This window comes from Eumetopias jubatus, unplaced genomic scaffold (assembly GCF_037043125.1).
Source record: "Eumetopias jubatus isolate StellerSeaLion01/CBP00866 unplaced genomic scaffold, mEumJub1_p1.0 scaffold_10, whole genome shotgun sequence".
Classification (NCBI taxonomy): Eukaryota; Metazoa; Chordata; class Mammalia; order Carnivora; family Otariidae; genus Eumetopias; species Eumetopias jubatus.
The window spans coordinates 26,263,155-26,286,234 of NW_028274816.1; the positions used below are offsets into that span (position 1 = coordinate 26,263,155).

The following is a 23,080-nucleotide window of genomic DNA, read 5'->3' on the forward strand; positions in this document are numbered from 1 at the left end:
CTGATATGGAGTGGAATTGTTGTACCACTTCTGCACCTAGTTCCTTTTTTTTTAGGATTTTATTTATTTATTTGTCAGAGAGAGAACAGGCAGAGGGAGAAGCAGCTCCCTGCTTAGGGATCAATGTGGGGCTCGATCCCTGGACCCTGGGATCATGACCTGAGCTGAAGGCAGACGCTTAACCGACTGAGCCACCCCAGTGTCCCTCTGCACCTGGTTAGTGCCCTTGTCTTCTTCCGTGGGCTCAGAGCAGTATTGGAAGTCATGTGTTGAAAATGGCAGAGCTGCCATCAGCCTGAGTTTCTTGATAGTGTTGACCTCTGGAAACCCACAGGGTCTATCTACCCTAACAGAAAATTAAATTTCTCTTGTGTTTGAGCCATATGTTCTTTATGTTGCAGTAGTTTAACCTGCTATCACTGATCTAGGATGCATACATAAGTGGCAAAAATATAAAGAAAGCAAGGGAATGATTATTATAATAAAAGTCAGGAGAGTGGCTGATATCTAGGGTGGAGGGACAAGGACATGATTCCTACAAATAGGATTTTGAGTCAATACCTATATATATATTTTAAATTTTGACAAAATATTCCTAAATTGCCCAGGCGATACCGATGTATGCTTTCATCAACAGCATTTGAGAATGCTCATTTCCTTGTACCTTTGCCAACATCAGGTATTATTGTTAAAGTTAATCTTTGCCCCAGGGCACCTGGGTGGCTCAATTGGTTAAGTGTCTGCCTTCAGATCAGATCATGATCCCAGGGTCCTGGGATCCACCCTCACGTTGGGCTCTCTGTTCAGCGGGGAGCCGGCTTCTTCCTCTCCCTCTGCCTGCCGCTCCCCCTGCTTGTGCTCTCTCTCTCTATCTCTCTCTGTCAAATAAATAAAATCTTAAAAAGTTCATCTTTGTCCCGATTTTCAAAAAATACTTTCATGTTAACTTGCATATTTTAAACTTTATTGTTAAACTGTAGGAGTAATATATTTAAAAACATTCCAGGGTGCCTGGGTTGCTCAGTTGGTTAAGTGTCTGACTCTTGGTTTCAGCTCAAGTCATGGGCTCATGGGTCCTGAGATGGAACCCCAAGTCACGCTCCGTGCTTAGCAGGGAGTCTGCTTGAGATTCTCTCCCTGTGCCCCTCCCCCAACATGCACGCACGCTCGCTCGCTCTCTCTCTCAAATCTTTAAAAAAAAAACAAAACCCAAAAAAAACTATTCCACCACCCTTATACAATTACATTTATGATTGTGCATGTCTTAGTCATACTTTATATGCATATTTCACATTTATAGTCATTGTGTCCATATATTTTTCCTTTGTAAAAACTAGTTTTAATTACACAAGTAAGATGTGGATACAGTCTCATTATCTATAGTATTTCAGTCTCTTACAATCACCTGCCAGGTCCATTCGCTGCTATCGACTTGGTGTATATCTATTCAGAATTTTCTAACTTATATTCATATCTAATATGTATTTGTAGAAATATATTTTGTTTATATAAATGGTATTATTTACTATGGTCTTCATGCTTTTTCACTCAACCATATGTTCTGGAGCCCTTTCCTTAGTTATCTTCTATGTGCATTCCCCAAAGTTGCATTATATTGAATATCATGTGTGTATTATAATTTATGTAACCATTTCGCTAGTGATAGACATTTACAGTATTTCCAGTTTTGACTATTGCAAACAGCATTATAGTAAAATTTCCTCTTTGTGCCCCTGTGTTTCCTCAGAGTAGATCTCTAAACATGAAATTAATGGGTTGTAGAATATTTGCATTTAAAATATTAATACTACTGCAGAATAAATATATATCCCATCAATATATTAAAATACCTCTTGGCCCACAATTTCATTTTTTTAATATTATTAGCATTTGAAATTTTTACTAATCTGATAAATAAAATGATAGTTTCCTTGTTTTTTTTTTAATTTTTTTTTTGTTATGTTAGTCACCATACATTACATCATTAGTTTTTGACGTAGTGTTCCATGATTCATTGTTTGTGCATAACACCCAGTGCTCCACGCAGGACGTGTCCTCTTTAATACGATGGTTTCCTTGTTTTAATTTTTGTTTCCCTGAGTACTAGTATGGTTGAATATTGCTTCATATTTTCATTGGATCTTTGGATTTCTTCTTCTTTGAATAACCCATTGATATTTCTGTGCATATTTTTGTCTTTTTTTCATATTGATCTAAAGGACTTATGTATATATTCTAAGTATACATCCTTTGCATACTATATTTGTAACAAAATTTTTTCTCAGCCTGTAACTTGTCCTTAAATTTTATTGTTTTTTATTGTGCAGAAGTTTTATTTAGTCAGATTTGATGAGTCTTTTCCTTTAATGCATTTATATTCCTTATCCTAGGTCATAAAGGTATTCTGTATTTTCAGTACTTCTATATTTTTAAAATATGCATAAGATAGGGATCTAACTTTACTTTTTCCCTATAGGTAGATAGCCTTCTGTCCCAACAACATTTACGGAATAGATCATCCTTTTCCTACTGATTTGAAATATCATCATTATTATTCTTAAGTTCTTATACATTGTTCTATTTTTGGACTCTATCCTGTTATATTGACCAGTTGACCAATTTGTCTCATGCTAATACCAAAATTATTTTAATTAATAAACTAGTATGACATATTTTGATAGCTGGTAGGAAGTACCTTATCACTGTTCTCTGAAAAATCAGGGAGACCTCTGGAATCAGAGAAGCCTTTGTGAAGAAGTAGTATTTGAGTTGGTCTCTAAAAATTGACAGAATTTCATTAGGCAGAAAGGAAAAGGAGGACATGGGATGGGAGATTAGACCCTTCAGTGTTTGTCCTGTGAATCACAGATAATTTGAGTCCAGATTGTTCTGGGCGTCGAGGGCAGTATCAAGAGTTTCGTCTTCATTTGGCAGATCACAGCAGGAAGTGAGAGGATCCAAGTGAGCCAGAGAAGGTGAATCTGGCACCAGTGTGGATAATAATTCAGATGTGAATCAATAGGGGTCTGGAGTGGAGAATGGGAAGGAATTATTCATATCAGAGACATTTTGAAGGGATAATCGGTAAGAGTTGATGGCTGATTGAAAAGGGGAGTTGAGGAAGAGAACCTGAGAGTTGAAGCTGACACCGAGGTTTTAAGCCGGGGTTACTTCAGGAGAATGTCAGGACTTGAGTTGGGAGAAGGAGCTGGTTCATGGGGTTGGTGATGACTTGGTTTTGGGAATGTTTCATTTTAAGTGGTGGTGAGATGTCTGACAGGTAGTTGGAAATGTGGAACTAGAGCTTAGGTCATACAGATCTGGGAGTAGGGTACATGGGGATGTTAAAGCTGTGGAAGTTGTTACGATACCTCGAAAAGAATTCTTGTATGTAGGGAAAGGAGGCTTAAGGCAGGCAGAATTTTCATTATAATAACTAACTTTGTTTTATACCCTTACTCTATGCCGACCGCTTTCTCAAGTGCTGAGCACCCTGTATACCTTGTCTCATGTAATCCTTACAACCCTCTAGATGGATGTTATTATTCCCGAGAGGCTGTAATATGCCCCAGTCAAAGAGCAGAGCCAGGAAGCAGATAAATCTGTCTGCTTCTAAATCTCATCCTTTTAACTTCTAACATACTCCACCATTTAGTTGCTGGAGAGAGAATTTAGAGAAGTATGAGGAATCCATAAAATGAGAACATCTAATCCAACTCCTTGGTCTTAAACTCAGGAAACTAAGGCCTGAAGATGTAAGAAGATTTGTTTGGGATCATGAAACCAGATGGTGGAATTACTTTAGCCACCACTGCTTTGCCAAGTTTTCTAGTGAAATACTTCAAATAGAAGTTTTTGTGTTGTATGAGAGCCTATTGCAAGTTTGAAATTTGTTGTGAGGTTTCCTATTTTGTTCTTTAAATGTAAGTAAATATTTAATTTTCACCTCCTCACATATCAGCCAATGTTTATTGGTTTAACTTTTTATTTGGAACTAACTTTAGATTTTCAGAGCAGTTGGAAGGATAGTACAGAGAGCTCCTGCACACCCTTCATGCTGTCATTTGAATTGTTCTGGTATAAATAATGCTTCCATTTTCTCTGGCTTCTCTCAAGACTTTGTCTTTAATTTTCAGCACTTTGATTATATAGTATCTGGGCTAGAATTTCATTGGGTTTATCCTGTTTGGGGTTCACTGAACTTCTTGAATTCATAAATTTATATCTTTCACTTGAGAGTTTTCCCCTATTTCTTCAAATCATTTTTCAACATTGTGCTGTTTCTTCTCTTCCTTTGGCTCTATCCCTTAGTTCAGTTTTCAGAATTTTTGGCCTGCTGCTTGGGGTCACATCCACATTTGTATACCTCAAGGGTGAGCCCAGGAGTTCATAGACAGCTCTAGAGAGGTCATTTTCCAGAGCTCCTTCCTCTTTGCGATTTCTTGGGGCTTTACTTAACCTGCCCTGTTGGCACTTCCCGCAAGGACATCCACACTGCAAGGCTCCCAGTGGGAGGGGGAGACCAAAAATTCAACAGGTTTTTACCCCGCTCTCTTGGGATTGCAGATCTTCCAATCAGAGAAGGAAGTCACACCCCTCAGAGTTTTAGGTGCCCGTGTCCCTACTCCTGGGGGCTAGAACTTAAAAAAATGAAAAAAGGGGGAAGAATGAGGAATTTCTCCCACTCTCTCTGAGTGTTAGGAGACCCCTTTTCTACTCCTCAAGATCAAACTTGAGGGCTTTTCCTAGAGCTCTCTGTCCACACAGATCTTCTTGGGCTTTCTCAAGTCCTGGGCTGGGAGATGTCACAAGAGGAAACAGTGAGAAACTTGCCACGGCTTGGGTGGTATTTCAGATTGTGTTCTTCTTCCCTAATCTGCCTGCTGCTGTTTACTTTTCAGCATCCTTGTATAGCTGCTCCATGCATTCTGTCCAGGTCTTATAGGTGCATTTAGTGGCAGAGACAAGGTGGAGTGCACTTTCTCCATCTTACTCAGAACCAGAACCTTAATGGTGTGTTTTGATTACTTCATTTTAATATAGTCCAATTGAACAGTCTAAATTTACCTTTTCTAGAAGCTCTATTGTTATGTCTTTCAATTTATATTCACAGTCTGTATGATTCTTTTTGTCTGTCATTGTGAGCTCATGGGCTTGTGTATATTTGTTTTGACTCATTACAGCCATTACTCTTTTTGTTGCTCAGTTTGTCCCATCTCAGCTAGTGGGAGCTCTTTACATTGGCTTCTGTCCTTCCATTGTGACCCCAGGAATTTTTGATAGCATTCTGGATTTTCCATTAAGTTCTGGCACAACAAGATGTACTAAGCTCCTCTTTTTGTCTGACTCAGACCAGGAATAGACTCTTTTTCTAAGGACTTCTGGTTCATTTTAATGAAAGATGATATTTAGAGATTTTATTCTGGGCAGTAGAGGAACTCATTGCTACAGGGATGCCCTTGATTGTTTTTTTAGCAACTTTTTTAAATTATAAAAACATTCCATTTTCTTTATAGAACATTTGGATGTATAAATATAAGGAAATTAAAATCATCCCTAATTTTCCACTTAGAACCTTGGCTTTTGAGATTGTAAAACTATTTTTTAGTTAGAACTGTTACACTTTCTGAATACTTAGTAGAACTTTCTCATTCTCATTTTTTTGTTTTTTGTTTTTTAAGTAGTCTCTACACCCAGCATGGAGCCCAATGTGGGGCTTGAACTCACGACCCTAAGATCAAGACTTGAGCTGAAATCAACAGTTGGACACTCAACCGACTGAGCCACCGAGGCGCCCCTAATTCTGTTTTGTTTGTTTGTTTGTTTGTTTTTTTTGGTATCACTTTAAGAAGATCAGAGACTGGATGTCTAGCAAACACTCCAAAATTAATAAAACAGCATGTTATTTCATATATAACTTCTCCAAAGCACAGTTGAATATTCCCTTCTGAGAGTGGTGGTGGATAGATTTAGGAGTTTTCTCTGTAATAAAATACAAAGAAATAAGGCCAAGAAAGAAGAAACTCAGAGAATTGTATATCAATTGATATAACATCTGTTTCATGTAAACTTTTAAAAAGACTGTTAGGCAGTTTGAAAACATGATAACTATTACGAAGTCCCATTTTTACGTAATTTAGCCAACTTTGTAGTAGGCGATACTGTTAACCAGTGTGGGGAATATAGAAGCCATTGGCATGTTTGGAGAGAATAATGAGATTAAAAAAATAACAGTTTTATTGAGATATAATTCATATCCCATAACATTCACCCTTTAAAAGTGTACAATTCAGTGCTTTCTAGTATGTGCAGAGAGTTATGCAGCCATCACCACAGTCTAATTTTAGAATATTTTCATCACCATAAAAAAGACCCCATATCCATTAATATCATTCTCCATTCCACACTCCCACAGCACCTGGCAACCACAAATCTGCTTTCTGTCTTTATGGATTTGCCTATTCTGAACAATTCATGTAAGTGGGATCATATACACGTGGCTTTTTGTGGATGGCTTCTTATATGTGGCATAATGTTTTCAAGGCTCATCCAGGTTGTAGTAGGTATCAGTACTTCATTTCTTTTTATCTCCAAACAGTGTTCCATTGTATAGATAATGCCACCTTTTGCTTATGCATTCCTCATTTGATGGGCATTTTGGTTGTTTCTGCTTTTTGGCTATGATGAGTAATGCTACTATGAACAAACATTTGTGTATAAGTTTTTGTGTGGACATACGTTTTCATTTCTCTTGGAGATAGATATAGGAGTGGAATTGCTGGATCATCTGGTGGGTCTATGTTTAAACTTTTGAGGAACTACCAGACTGTTTTCCAAAGTGACTGCACCATTTTATAGTCGCACCAGCAGTGTTTGTTTACGTCTTTGCCATTGCTTATTAGTGTTTGTCGTTTTCGATTATAGTCATCCTAGGGGATGTGAACTGGTATCTCATTGTGGTTTTGATTTGCATCTTGCTAGTAACTAATGAGATTGAGCATCTTTTCATGTGCTTGTTGGCCTTTTATATATCTTCTGTGAAATAATATCTATTCAAATTCTGTGCCCATTTTTTATTTTTTTATTTATTTAATTTAATTAATTAATTTATTTATTTATTTTGCGAGAGAGAGAGAATGAGAGAGAGCATGAGAGGGAGGAGGGTCAGAGGGAGAAGCAGACTCCCCGCCGAGCAGGGAGCCCGATGCGGGACTTGATCCCGGGACTCCAGGATCATGACCTGAGCCGAAGGCAGTCGCCCAACCAACTGAGCCACCCAGGTGCCCTCTGTGCCCATTTTTTAATTGTGCTATTTGTCTTTATTACTGAATTATAACAGTTCTTTATTCTGGATACAACTCTCATTATGTATATGATTTGCAAATATTCTCTATTTTGTGAGTCATCGTTTTACTTTCTTGATGGTATCTGTTGAAACACCACAAGTTTTTATTTTTGATGAAGTCCATTTTTCTATATTTTCTTTTTTGTCACTTTATTTTTTAAAAAGTTTTTATTTACTTGAGAGAGAGAACATGAGCAGGGGGTGGGGGGGTGGGCAGAGGGAGAAGCAGGGACTCCCACTGAGCAGGGAGTCCAATTCTGGATGTGATCCCAGGGCCCTGGGATCATGACCTGAGCCGAAGGCAGACGCTTCACCGACTGAGCCACCCAGGTGCCCCATGTCACTTTCACTTTTTGTCTTGATACCTAAGAAATCTTTGCCTAACTTAAGACCACAAAATTTATTCCAGTGTTTTCTTCTCAGAGTTTTATAGTTTTAGTGCTTACATTTAGGTCTGCAATCCATTTTGAATTAATTTTTGTATATGGTATGAGGTTAGGGATCTGACTTTATTCTTTTGCCTTTGGCTATCCAGCTGTTCAGCACCATTTGTTGACAAGACTATTCTTTCCCCAGTGAGTATCTTGGCACCCTGCTCAAAAATCAATTGTCCATAAAGGTAGGGGTTTATTTCTGAATTCTGTTCCATTGCTCTATGTCTATTCTTACATCAGTACTGTACTTTTTTTTTTTTTTTAAGTAATCTCTTCACCCAATGTGGGGCTCGAACTCATGACCACAAGATCAAGAATCAGATGCTGTACCAACTGAGCCAGCCAGATGCCCCAAGTACTTTATATGCCAACTCCAAGCTTTGTGCAGTGGCAGTATCATAGCCAGTGAGGTTTATCCGAGGTGCCATTATTGCTAATTGAAAACTATATGCCAACTCCATACTTTATAGTTAAGTTTTGAAATTGGGGAATTTCAGTTTTGTTCTTTTTAAGTTTGTTTTGTCTATTCTGAGTCTACTGTACTTTTCTATATGAATTTTAGGATCAGTTTGTCAGTTTTGCCGCAAAAGCAGCTGGAATTTTGTTAGGGAATACATTGCTGTAGATCAATTTAGGGAGTTTTGCCATCTTAACAATATTAAATCTTCTAACCCACGAACCCTGGATGTTGTCCATTTATTTAGGTCTGTAACTTCTTTCAACTATGTTTTGTAGTTTTCACTGTACTCTTTTCATTTTATTCTTTTTGATGCTATCTTAGATGCAGTAAGTTTCTTAATTTTATTTTGAATTGTTTATTCCTTATGCATGGAAATACAGTTGATTTTTTAAAAATTTTTCTATCTGGGGCGGCTGGGTGGCTCAGTTGGTTAAGCATCTGACTCTTGATTTCTGCTCAAGTCATGATCTCAGTGTCCTGGAATGAAGCCCTGCAATGGGCTCTGTGCTCAGCAGGGAGTCGGCTTGAGGATTTCTTTCCCTCTGCCCTTCCCTTCCCCCACTTGCGTGTTTTCTCTCGCTCTCTCTCTCAAATAAAAATAAGTCTTTATTTTTTTTTAAGAATTTATTTATTTGAAAGAGAGACAGAGACAAGAGCATGGGAGGGGGGAGGCAGAGGGAGAAGGAGAAGCAGACCCCCTGCTGAGCAGGGAGACTGATGCGGAGCTCCATCCCAGAACCCTGGGATCATGACCTGAGCTGAAGGCAGACGCTTAGCCAACTGAGCCACCCAGGCACCCACAAAATAAATAAATCTTAAATATAGTAAAAAAACAAACAAACCACAAACTTGTATCCTGCAACTTTGCTGAACTCATTTATTGGTTATAATTGTCTTTCTTGTGGCTCACTTAGGATTTTCTACATACAAGATCCTATAGTTTGCAAATAAAGATAGTTTCTTTCTAGTCTGATACTGGAAATTTGAGGTGGATGGGGACATCTCTTGGACATGTCTAGCAGACAATTAGATATATGAGATTAGAACCAAGGGAAGATTGGGGCAGGAGATAGAAATCTGAGGGCCATTATCATCAAAGAATAGGGCAGTTTGGTGGCTGGAAGCCAGATTGAAGAAAATTGAGTAAATAGGAGGTGAGGTAACAGGGAGATAGCTAATATAGAGGCACAAATGAGAACAAAAGAGCCTCAAAAGGGTAAACTTAAAATTTTTAAAAATATAGGGGTTTGTGGACCATCTGCATTTAAACTACCTGGAATAGTTGTTAAAAATACATTTCCCTGTGTTCCATCCCAGGCCCTGTGGATTAGACTCTGTGTGGGTGGGTGTCAGCGTCCCACATTTTAAACTGACTCTTAATTTTTGCTCAGATCATGATCTCAGTGTCCTGGGATGAAGCCCTGCTTCATCATAATAAGTCTTGGGCACACACAAGTCTCACATAATAAGTCTTGGGCATTCTCTTCAGCGAGTCACTGAACTAAAGAAATTCCACAGTTGAGACTGAGAGGGCATGGGAGAAAACACGAATGCTTTTGTAGCTTTGACAGGAACAATAAGGAGGGTGGAGTTGAAGAGCGAGAAGAGAGAAGAACCAAACTCCCTGAGAAAGGTGGAATTTGGAATATAGATGAAAGGATTGGCCTCAAATAGAAGGAGAGATGGCTCTCCCATAGAGCTAGTGTTCACATGCCAAGTTTTAAAGCTTTGAAGTGATCTAACCTGTTTCCTCAGATCATATATAGGAAACACATAGTTAAAAGGGCAACGCGATGCCCAGGTTCCATAATCAGTCCTGTAATAATATCAAATACGATGCAATTTTCTCTCTTCCCAGTTTCTTGCTGTTTGCACCGCCTCATACTAGTGCTACTCCTGTCATTTCTGGGTAGAGTTAGTCTGGTTTTCACTGTGCTTTGATCGAGAAGCTGTCTTCTGTCATAATGTGCTGTTTGTGCACTATATCTCAGCCTTAAAAAGATTCTAATGGGGAGGGAGGGTACAAAAAAAAGAAACTTGTATGCACATATGAGCTTCTGCCACCATGATTGGGATAGTTGATTGAAGTATCAGCCATAAGCTTTTCCTCACAAGGAACAGGAAAATGGAGTAATGTGTACAGAACTAGAGTGCTCCCATACTTATTAATTTCTTCCTTCTAGAATAGACTAATCACAATAGTGGCTGTCATTTATTCAGTACTTCTTTTGTTACCTAAAACTATGCTCAGTACTTTACATGAATTATCCAAATTTTTTCATAAGAAAACCCTAAAGATAAGTAGTATTAAGATCCAAACTGTATAAATGAGGAAAGTCAGCCTCAGTGATTATATTAAGTATTTCAAAGAAACAAAGTAAGTGGCAGAACTAGGATTCAAACTCAGGTGTGCATGTCTGGGCCCCAAGTCTATGATCTTAATGACTTACCAGATTGCCTTTCTCTGTGTAAATGGGAAATAGGACTGTGTTAGAAGAAGAATTGACAATGGCATCCAAAATAAAATCTTGCTCCCTGGCCCAAAATCCACAGTACTCCCATTGTATAACTAGAGTGATGAATAACATTTTAGAACTGAGATCTTATTTGGTGATACTTACATTGCTTGGTAACTTAAATCTATAAACAAGGTAGTTGAATGTTGACACACAATACTTTCTTTTTCCTTACAAGAGTCTCATATACTTGAATGGTGACTTCTGAAGTTCTGTTTTCTTTTAGAAAAACCATGCCAGATGGATCATCTGGATCGAATCCTTCTATCTGGCATCTATAATGTACGCAAGGGGAAGACCCAGCTGCATAAGTGGGCTGAACGCCTAGTTGTTCTCTGTGGCACCTGCCTCATCGTTTCCTCAGTGAAAGATTGTCAGACTGGAAAGATGCACATTTTGCCTCTGGTTGGGGGAAAGGTAAGACTCATAAAAATGAATTATTCTTCATTTGTTTGATCTTCTTAATTAAAATCCCTTTTACAGGAGTGCCTGGGTGTCTCAGTTGTTAAGCGTCTGCCTTCAGCTCAGGTCATGATCCCAGGGTCCTGGGATCGAGACCCGCTTTGGGCTCCCTGCTCAGCGGGAACCTGCTTCTCCCTCTCCCACTCCCCTTGCTTGTGTCCCCTCTCTCGCTGTGTGTGTGTCTCTCTCAAATAAATAAATAAATAAATCTTAAAAAAAAATAGATCACATTTACTTTTCAGCACTTTCCCCACATCTTTTTTAAAGAAGTCAATATGAGCATTATTAAAGATTGTATTACAAAGTTTGTTTTTTAGAGTTCTTAGGTTTAACGAGAAGAAACCTCAGGATAATTTTTTAAAGATTATTTATTTGAGAGAGAGAGAGTGTGCAAGCGGAGGCAGGGGCAGAGGGAGGGGGAGAAGAACAGCACACTCCCTGCTGAGCTTGGAACCCAACGCTGGGCTCAGTCTCACAATCTCATGATCTCATAACCTCAGGACCCGTGAAATCATGACTTGAGCTGAAACTGGGTCATGCACTTAACTGACCAAACCACCCAAGCACCCCACCTTACTCAGACTAATTTAAGCATAAAACACGTTTATTTACATCACAGGTTCTCCGGGAGGCCTAAAGCCTGTCCATACCCCAAATTCTGCTGCAGCACCCATTTGTTGATGGTACCCTGGTCTCCACTGCTAGGCACCCATAACACCCGAGTAGACAGAGAATGCTGCCACTTGCAGCCTCCTGCCACATCCATCCCCAAAACAGATTCTTTCCAGTTTCTCCTTTTTCCCCATTTGACTAAAATTCAGAGTCGGGGGTGGTCACAAGCTCCTCTCCAGCAGCAAGGGGGTGGAGGCATACCATTTCTGGTCTGTGCTAGAAAATTCCCCATCCTAGGCAGGGAGTTCAGTTGCAAGTCTGTCAAACAGACTGACAAATGACTGGAAACAGATATGTTAATATTTATATGAAGCTATACATCATTTTGTTTATTTTCCATCTTGAATATCAGTAAAACAGTTGGAATTTTAGAGAATTTCCAGACAAAATGACTTAGTGAATTCATGCTTTGAGATGTCCAATCTGGTCCAGATGCACAGCAATATCGATAAAATAGATATATTTGAAAGGTAAATATATAAAAAGACATAGCTGGGCTATGGAATGTAGACTAGAAATATATGTGGTGAGCAGGTCTGAATCTGAGGGCCTGCTGGGTTCTGCGCCTGAAAGGTCGTGGCAGCCCAGGAGTTCAGCTCCTGTAAGTATTTGGGTTTAAAAGTCCTCTGCTCATGAGAAGAACCTGACCCAGGCTTATTCCTTGAAGCAGGAGATGAGGGGTACTCTGCTCCTGAAGGAAAGCTGGAAAGAAAAAAAAGCCGAACCAGCCCAAAACAGCTGTTAACCACTGACTGGAACCAAGTCTTGTTCTCGCTGTGGTCCTAAAAAGGTGGAAGGAACCAGTTATGTGGCCTGTGACGAGGAAGTGAACAAGTCCCCACTGAATGAATGTGCATACTCCAGTATCAACCAGGGGGCAGGAACCTACCACTTACTGATGTGAGACTTGGTTCTGATCTTGGAGGCTGAAGGACAGAATGAAGAAAATAGGTTAAAAGAAAATGATACCCCCTACGCCCAAAAAAAAGAAAAAGAGAAAAGAATGCAACACAGGAAAGGAAATTCAAAGGGAAGTTGTAAGAAATAAGAAACAATGATGAGTGCAGACATTGATAAATACGATGGTAAAGTTAATATTGATTGTAAAAAGTTTAAATTTTTTTAATATTTTAAATAGAAACTCTTAAAGCTCAAAATGATACTTAAGATGTAGTGGTATGTTCAATAAGTAACGTGTGATACAGTCTTGGAATTAGAGAATAGAAATACCAAATAACTTTTAACTGGATTAGGAAAAAACCCTAAGTGTGAATGTAAAAATTTTAAGGATAGCTACTAAAAGTAGAGCGGGAAAAGAAAATGTGAAACATTCTGTAACACTAAAAGAAGGCAGGAAAAGAGTGGAGAGAAAGGAACAAAATGATTGCATGGTAAATTATCACAAATTATAGTGACAGACACAGAAATATATCAGTAATCATAATTGTGATGTAAGTTGTCATTTAAAATCCCAGTACTTGCTGTTTTATTTTTTAAGATTTTATTTATTTATTAGAGCATGAGCAGGGGGAGGGGCAGGGAGGGAGGGACAAGCAGGCTCCCTGCTGAGCAGGGAGCTCAACGTGGGGCCTGATCCCAGGACCCTGGGGTTATGACCTGAGCTGAAAGCAGACACTTAACCGACTGAGCCACCCAGGCGCCGCCAGTACTTGCTGTTTATAAGAGACATACCCAACACTTAGAAGGTTGAATGTGAAATGGTGGGAAAATCGTGCTAGTCAAATAGGAACCAAAAGAAAATGGTGTGGTTATCTTAACATCATACAGAACATTTTTATGAAAGTTTATCTGCAGCAAGGGACTTGTCTCCAGAATATATTAAGAACTTTTACAACACAGTGAGAGAAAGACAGATAACCTAGTAAAAACTAGGCGGAGGAGTTGAGCAGATCCTTTACCAGTGAAGATCTACAGATGGCAAATAAGTACATAGGACGATTCTCACCATCATGAGTCATTAGGGAAATGCAAATCAATATCACAGACAGATTCTGCATACCACTAGGATGACTAAAATCAAAAGACTGCTGAGTACCAAATTTAGCAAAGATGAGGAGCAACTGGAATGCTTTCACATCATTGGTGGAAGTACAGTCATTTTGGAAAACAGTTTTTCATTTTTTTTTTAAGATTTTATTTAATTTGACAGAGAGAGATAGTGAGAGCAGGAACACAAGCAGGCGGAGTGGGAGAGGGAGAAGCAGGCTTCCTGCCGAGTAGGGAGCCCCACGTGGGGCTCAATCCCAGGACCCTGGGATCATGACCTGAGCCGAAGGCAGACGCTTAACAACTGAGCCACCCAGGCGCCCCAAGTTTTTCATTTCTTATAAACTGAAACATATGCATAACAGATGACCCAGCATTTCTCCTAGGTATTGGGAAATGAACATCTGTCTTTACAAAGACCTTATGTGAATTTTCATAGCAGCTTTATTCATAATTGTCAAAAACTAGAAACAACCCAAATGTTCATTGACTACTTGTGAATTAATAAACGTGGCAGGCACATTCCACACAATGGAATACTACTGAACAATAAAAAGGAATGAACTGCTGATATACACCAAAATAAGGATGAATCTTAAAAACATTTTTTTTTAATTTATTTATTTTAGAAGGAGAGAGAGCAAGCAAGTGTGCGAGCGAGTGAGCAAGCGTGGGGGTGGGGGAAGGGCAGAGGGAGAGGCAGAGAATCTCAGATTTACAAACCTTTCTCAGTATTTGACATTGTAAGAGTATATTTTTCTGTGTCAAATACCCCATAGTAAAATATTAAGTTGATTCTAAAACATGGCGCCAGGGTGGCTCCATTCGGTTAAGCGTCTGCCTTCAGTTCAGGTCTTGATCCCAGGGTCCTGCTCCCCTGCTCAGCAGGGAGCCTACTTTTCCCTCTCCCTCTGCTGCTCCCCCTGCTTGTGTGCTCTCTCTCTGTAAAATAAGTAAAATCTTTAAAAAAAGATTATTCTGAAACAATCAATATCTGTTCTTCATTTCAATAAGATCCTTTATTTTGACTCATTTGTGTGATTTATTACTAATAAAAAATGATCCTGTTTTGAGATCACAATTGAATGTTATGAATATTATTTAATTTTATTGGGATTTTTTTTTTTCTTTAAAGATTTTATTTCTTTGAGAGGGGGAGGGGGAGCGTGTGCACGCATGAGCGGGGTAAGAGGCAGAGGGTGAGGGAGAAGGACAAGCAGACTCCCTACTCAGTACAAAGCCCAATATAGGGCTCCATCCCAGGACCCTGAGATCATTACCTGAGCTGAAGGCAGACGCTTGACTGACAGAGCCACCCAGGTGCCCCTTATTGGGATCTTTTTAATATGATTCTTTTTTGCTTAAAGTATTTTGTGTTTTTGCCATTTGATTCAATCTTTACTTGGCACCAGAAATCTAATGACTTACGAGTATAATTTGGAAGTTTCCGGCTGAATCACCAAGATTCAATAGTTATGACATATCAAAGTGAGATGTCAGACAAAGATGTAAGTGGTTCTGTAACTATAAAGACTTCATCTTTATCAAAGCTATGTGAATTGGGTTGTTGGATTTTGGGGGAGAATTGTTTTGACTAGAACTGCTATTGTGCTGTCAATCCCTACAGCCACCCCAACTGGGAATGGCTTCTGCCTTTTTCCTCAAGCCTAGTGAAAGAGGTTTCCACAGGATTCAAGAGAGCTTGATATGGGTCCCTTGCAGTAAGGGGGGCATAGTGGATTGGTGTCCTGCCTTCTGACCAAGAAGTCTTGAGGACAGAGATGAGTCTGTAACCAAAGCATCCAGGTAGCCTGAGAGCCTAGCTCATGCATTGGGATCATTGTGTGTTCCTTGGGTTTGTTAGTTTGTGATCCAGATGGGTTGAGAGAGGAAAAACCAGTGGGTAGATTGATGGATGAGTGGGTGGATTCTCTTAGAACTTGTCTAGCAGGGCCATCTTGAGGGGCAAATAGGCTTCCCTGAGGACAGGCTGTCAGTGGACCACCGGATTCCTTCATGTCTGAGGAGGGAGTAGTCCAGTGCTGGAAGAGCATACATTAGCCAGGTCAAGGGATCTGTGAGAAGCCATCATTATTTGGGGTGGAGTGGGGGGTAACCAAAAGAACCCTTGAAAGGACCCATTGAGGAAAAGCATCTCTTTAAAATCTGCTAGTCCCAGAGACTATGAAGTCACATTAGGACTCTGCTTGTCTAGTAAGAACCTTTGGACTTTTAGGTTTCCTGTCCTTCCTCCCTTTCTACTTCAGCCCTGGAGGGGGTCAAAAATGGCATCTAGCCCAGCGCTTAGTAGGAAAGGAGAGGAGTCCAAAAACCAGGCCAGGGCACCCTTTGCAGGCAGGCAGCTACCTCCATTGTGCCCCAGTGTAGGTGGGAAGGATTGGAACTGTAGAGTGGAGACTTTGGCTCTAATCACGTGGGTCTAGAGACTCCTGTTCTGAAACACAGCATGCAGCCTTGCACTGAAGCGACTTGTACTTGGCTGTTGCTATGCATGGAACGCTCCTCGCCCAGGAGGTTTCCACGCCTGGACCCCCTTAGGGTCTTTGCTCACATGTTACCTCAGTGAGTCCTTTCCTGACTGCCCTTTCATAATTCAGATCACCCACCCTATTCGCCAAGCTTTTTCCCTGTTTTATCTTTCTTGATATTATTCATTATTTATTATATCATGTCACCGTTTTGGTGTTAGAGTGTTTGTCCCTTCTCAAATACAAATTCCACGGAGGGTGGGGCTTTTTTGTTTTCCCCCTGCTTGTCCCCAGCACGCAGAACAGTGGAATGTATTCATGCAACAAATGTTTAATTATCAAATTGAGCCTGTGTCGTGACCTACAGAGGAATTAATAAATAGATTTACTTATGAGTATGCCCCGAGTCCTATTCCTTCAACATACTTCCAACAAAGTATTCCTTTTGCTTTTTCTAAACAGCTTTGTTGAGATATTTATATACTATAATTCGACTCTTTAAAGTGTACAATTTAGTGGCTTTTGGTATATTCACAGAGTTTTGTGACCATCACCACAATCAATTTTAGAATACTTCCATGACCCTGAAGAGGAACGCTGCACTCCTTAGTCATCATCTCTCCCATTTCTTCCGCAGCCCTGGGAACCTACTCATCTACTTTCTCTCTGCCCACATTTGCTGACTCTGGACATTTCATACAAATGGAATCATATCGTATACGGTTCTTGGTGACTGTCTTTCACTTCACATAATCTTTCCAAGGCTCATATGTGTTGTAGTGTGCATCAGTATCTTCTGTTGATGGCTAAATAATATTCTATTGTTTGAATATACCATATTTTGTTTATATATTTACCTGTTGATGGATGGACTTTTGGGTTGTTTCCCCTTTGGGGCTATTAGGAATAATGCTCTAATTCACGTACAAGTTTTTTGGATGTATGTTTTCTTGAGTTTGTATCTAGGAGTGGAATTGCTGGGTCACATGGTGACTCTACATTTAACCTTTTGAGGAATTGCCAGACTGTTTTCCAAAGTGGCCGTGCCATTTTATGTTCCCACTGCAGCATATGAGGGATCCAGTTTCTCCACATAACTTGCTAATACTTGTTATCCAACATTTGTTTTCTGTTTTTAATTTTAGTCATCCTAGCAGATGTGACGTGGTATCTTTCAGTTTTGATTTGTATGTATCTAATAACTAACGATTTTGAACATCATTTCATGTCATGACTGCCATTTTTCAATCTTCTTTGGAGAAATGTCTATTCAGATATTTTGCCTATTTTATTTTATTTTTGAAGATTTTATTTATTTATTTGACAGAGGGAACACAAGCAGAGGGAGTGGGAGAGGGAGAAGCAGGCTTCCTGCAGAGCAGGGAGCCCGATGCTGGGCTCGATCCCAGGACCCTGGGATCATGACCTGAGCTGAAGGCAGACATTTAACGACTGAGCCACCCAGGCGCCCCTTTCTTTTGCCTATTTTAGAAAATTGAGTTGTCTCGTTATTGTCCTTTGCTCTCTGACAAGGATCTTTTTTCTTGATTCTGGTTTTCTCCCCTCTTCCTCTTCAGGTAGAAGAAGTGAAGCGACGGCAGCACTCCCTTGCATTCAGCTCAGCCGGAGCCCAAGCTCAGACCTATCATGTCAGCTTTGAGACGTTGGCTGAGTGCCAGAGATGGCAGCGACAAGCATCCAAGGTGATTAGCTGTCGAACGTCCTGATGTGGGGATAAGACTGTAAAAGCCCAGGAGAGATGTAGTGTGAGACTGAACTCGCTCCCAAGAGAGTGAATTATAATTTTTATGCATCTTACTTTAGGCCCCTCTAAGTATATAATGCATGAAATAATGGAATTCCAGCAGGTCCTTAACTTATCATTTATATTTGTGTAATACAGAAAGCTTTCAAAAGTGTTTGCAGGTGCATTTACCTTTATACCATCTCTGTGAGAAGACTATGGCCTTAAAGGAATTAAGACACAATGAGCTTCACATGACTTTCCCTCAACCACTGTCGTCAGTGAGAGATGGTGCCGTTCCCTAATTCCTAGCCTAGTGCTTCTTGGTCTTGTATATATTTAGCACGGCTGTGATGAACCACTTTAAATTTGAACTTATTATGGAATGTGACCTGTGTTCCTGTATGCTGAGGATAATTAGCTTTTCAGCATAATTTCTGCTTTTTTAGTCTTTAAAGATGAAGTGCTCTAAAAGTGGCAGTTTCTGAATTCTCTTGTTCTTCTAGCTATCTGCAGAATTTTAGCACATTTTTCTTTGCGGAGCTAAACAGTTGCATAAATGATTGTTTTGGTATAATGAGATGCCATAAAACATGACTGACTTTTCCGTGGCATTTAGTTTGGTTTTTAGACCAATTTTCACAACCTTTCTTTTATTAGCAATACTATTATAGAAATATAAACTTGTTTTGTTTTTATTGAATTTTCTGTACATACATTGTAGTGGTAATAAAATCTCTTCTGAATAAAACTAGTTTCAGTTTTAAGTAGCTATTCCATTCTTTTGACCTTATAAAGAGAAGTTAATATTTTTTGAGCACCTTGTGCATACTAAGGAGTGTGCTGTGTGCTGGGGTATTTAATTTTATCCTCACAACAGATGAAGCAACTGCACTGGTAAGTAGCAGAGCCCATGTAGATACAAAAGGCCATGGCTTTCAATATCACACTGCCTGCCAGAGTTTTTATGGTTATTTTGAGTCATCTCAACTTCTTGCATGAAATGTTAACTTTCCATCTTTATGATTTGAATTTTTTTACTTTTAACTTATAGATAACTTTAAAACTTACACTGTTGCATGTTTCAAGCAGCTTATGGTTTTAGGAAAAAGCAAAAACGAACTAGTTTTTATAAGTGAATAATTGGATCTCATTACCTTTTTCTCCTTTGCATTTTTAAAGTTAGCGCCTTTTTATGTAAATGTCATTCCTTCCTCTGCTGGGTGAGAGACATTTGGTGCTAGCTCAGATGGCTCTTCTCCTTGACCCCATTCAGGTGGTGTCCCAGCGAATCAGCACTGTTGACCTGTCCTGTTACAGCCTTGAGGAGGTTCCTGAGCATCTCTTCTACAGTCAAGATATCACCTACCTCAATTTGCGACACAACTTCATGCAATTGGAAAGACCTGGGGGCCTTGACACTCTTTACAGGTATGTGGGGAATGGATTTCCCTACTGACTTACTCAAACCAAATCGTGATCACCATCTTAGTCTTACGTACCTGGAAGTGAGCATGCTTACCATTGTATATATATTTGAAAATTTCCCCTCCATTTCCCCTCCCCAAAATTTCCCCTTCCAAGAGGAAGTAAAATTTTTTATTCATAGTTTTCATACCCCCCTTTTCTCCTCCATGAAACAGAAGATAGATGCAAATGTTCTATTATGGAGGCAACGTTGAGCTGCCATTGATCTGGATAATCTTGTTATATAAGTCACTGACAGTGATGTATGATCTGAAGCCAGGGTAAATTGGGAGATTGAGTATATGGCAAGTTTTTGAATCATAAGTGTCAAACTTAAATAGCTTAAAGGAAATAGGCCTAATTTCAAGAATTCCACTCCCAGGTTGGGGTTTTTATCTTTCCTGTGTACTTGCTAATGCTAGCTTCTAAGCTGTTTGACAGCTGTGAAACCTCTCTCTTCTGATAAAGGAGGCATTTCACTCCTAAGGGACTATGGCCCATATATTTTTCCAATTTCCTTGTTAGAATATATTCCCCCTTCCAACCCTCCACACTGTAAAAGTGGATGGAGGGCGCCTGGGTGGCTCAGTTGGTTAAGCGACTGCCTTCGGCTCAGGTCATGATCCTGGAGTCCCAGGATCGAGTCCCGCATCGGACTCACTGCTCAGCGGGGAGTCTGCTTCTCCCTCTGACCTTCCCCCCTCTCATGTACTCTCTCTCTCTCATTCTCTCTCTCAAATAAATAAATAAAATCTTTAAAAAAAAAAAAGTGGATGGAAGTGAATAAGTATTTAGTATAAGTTATTGTGTGGGCTTCTTGTGAGCAGGGGAGAAATTGGAAATTAAAGCATTCAAATTAAGTGGTGATTAAAAAGATAATACACATTGTGGGGCACCTGTGTGCCTCGGTCGGTTAAGTGTCTGACTTCAGGTCAGGTCATGATCTCAGCGTCCTGGGATTGAGTCCTATGTTGGGTTCCGAGCTCAGTGGGGAGTCTGCTTGTTCCTTTCCTTCTTCCTCTGCCCCTCCCCCACTCTTGCTTTCTCTTGCTTGCTCTCAATAAATGAATAAAATTTTTTAAAAAAGATATACATTGAAATTACATATTTTACTTAATAACTAATATTTATAAAATAATTTTGAGAAAGCACTGTGATTTTTGTCCCATATGATGTGTTTTACAAAGCTTTTTAGGTATATGCAAGCCTCCATCTAGTAATGAGATAATAATTTTAATTATATTAGTATGTAAAAACAGAAGCTATAATTTTAAGGAAGTGGGTTTCTAGCATTTTCTTCTCAGTCACTATGAAAATAGGGTTCATGTAGTTTGAGGGCTGGATTAGGAATTCTGAAGTCAAGACACCAAGCCAAAGGAACAATCAGTAGTCAAGGTCAGGACAATTGGAAATCACAAGTTGAAAATTTGAAAGAGGAGCATTAGAGTGAGGTACCAGTGACTCCAGTGTAGAAGCAGATGATACAGATCATCATCGTGGAGAGCACCACCTCAGCCTTACCCTCTTGCACTAGTATAATCATTAGTATAATACTCCTAAGTAGAATTACCAGCGTGATTCCTATGGATCCAGTGTATGATGGCACTGTCTCTGCGTAAGACAGGATAGATACTTTTACTTCTAGGAACAAAACAGAAGCACTAAAAATTACTCTTTCATGTTCTCTATTAGATTGTATTGCAGTAAAACACCATATCACATACATAGTTGTAAGTTCTAAGTGCCCCATTCATTTCAGGTGACATTTGAGCCGATATAATTTCAATATATAAAAAGAAGTTGCTTATAATGGGATTTGATGTGCATTTTTGTTAGCTCTTCTTGTGTTCATGAGTTGATGAATTGTTACAAGGTTTTTTATATTGCATATAGAAATTTGATGAAGGAAGAGATTTCAAGCATTATCAGTATGACTAGATATAAAATACTTACACCAGCATGAGCTTTTTAAGATTTTGCACCTTTTTAAGGAGAAGAGAGAAGAACTCCCATTGCCCTAGACCTGATTTCCTTGTCGGTATAGAGCTGGGGTTAGGCATCTCAGTGTTCTGTGCTGTGCACGATGGTTGGCATGTAGTGAGTACTCAGTAAATATTTGTGGAACAACTTCTACAGTGGACATTTAAAACAAATGACTTTTTCATTCAGTACTGTAATTTTTATGTTTGCTTTTTAGATTTTCTCAGCTGAAGGGCCTGAACTTGTCCCATAATAAACTTGGGTTGTTTCCTGTATTGTTATGTGAGATTTCTACCCTGACTGAGCTCAACCTCTCCTGTAACGGATTTCATGACCTGCCGAGTCAGGTTGGCAGTCTACTAAAGTAAGTATCTGACTTTTGCTAGTCTCATTTTTTATTTGCAGTATAAGGAGCTTGTCTGGCATTTGGAATGAACGTAGTCGCATGAGCTCTGGCAGTGAAGTAAGTCATGTAATTATGAGGATTCTAGACAGCAGCTGTGACTTGCTTGCAGGGGCGACTAGTTAGCCCCCCAGTTTCAACAGCAGAAACTCTGACGATTTTTGATGTTGGACCATCCATGGCAGTTATGTATGTCATTGAGTCTCTATAGATAGGATATTTTATCATTATTGGATTCATAATAAATTAGTGATGTAAGTCAGAATCTATCCCTCTGGTTCTACCCATTCCAGTTAAAACCTTTCATAAAGTCTTGTTTTCTTACTACAGTCTTCAAACCCTCTGTCTTGATGGCAACTTTCTGACGACTTTACCGGAAGAATTGGGAAATCTGCAACAGCTTTCTTCCCTGGGAATTTCCTTTAATAACTTTAGTCAAATTCCTGAGGTTTATGAGAAACTCACTATGTTAGATAAAGTGATGATGGCAGGAAATCGCCTGGAAGTCCTAAACCTTGGGGTGCTGAACAGGATGAGCCATATCAAACACGTGGATTTAAGGTGAGGCCATTCTTCACTGTGTCCTCCTTTAGATGGACCTCTGATGGTTTTTGTGTTTTCCCCTTATAAAAACTTCTCTAAAACATTAGGATTTTAGAACAGTGTATATTTTCCAAACTATTGTAAAGCTTCATTTTTCACCCAGTAGCAGAGAGGTTATGAGTGAGGTAGGTGTACCACATGATAGAGACTTTTCACATTACCTTTGACAAAGGTTGTTCTGACTTACCCTCCCAGCAACCTTTTATAGAAATCCCATTTCTTCACGTCCTTGTCAGTGTTGGATTTTAGCAGTCTTTTTCCTTATTGTCCTTGTAGTAGGAGAAAATAGTACTTCATTGTTTTAATCAGCATTTATTTATAAGTGAGGTTGAGCATCTTTTTAATATGCTAATTGGTGAGTTTGTATTTTTCCTTACACTTGACCATTTTTCTATTGAATCATTGGGTTTCTTCTTGATATCCGTTGTATTACAATTAAAATGTTAAAGGTTTTCCTGTGAAGTTTTTGTAGGTTTTATTTTCTAGTTACAATCTTTT

General features: G+C 39.3%; 1 protein-coding gene and 1 pseudogene across 1 annotated transcript in view; both read left to right on the forward strand.

Annotated features, from left to right (window-relative positions):
- Positions 1–23,080, forward strand: part of PHLPP2 (PH domain and leucine rich repeat protein phosphatase 2) — a 76,253-nt gene that overhangs the window by 25,990 nt on the left and 27,183 nt on the right. The window contains exons 4-8 of the mRNA XM_028097257.2: positions 10,982–11,172; positions 17,963–18,088; positions 19,406–19,560; positions 21,794–21,940; positions 22,310–22,540. Of these exons, the coding sequence (XP_027953058.1) occupies positions 10,982–11,172; positions 17,963–18,088; positions 19,406–19,560; positions 21,794–21,940; positions 22,310–22,540 (850 nt within the window). The remainder of the gene's footprint in view (positions 1–10,981; positions 11,173–17,962; positions 18,089–19,405; positions 19,561–21,793; positions 21,941–22,309; positions 22,541–23,080) is intronic.
- On the forward strand, positions 8,156–8,275 carry LOC114204321 (U4 spliceosomal RNA; annotated as a pseudogene).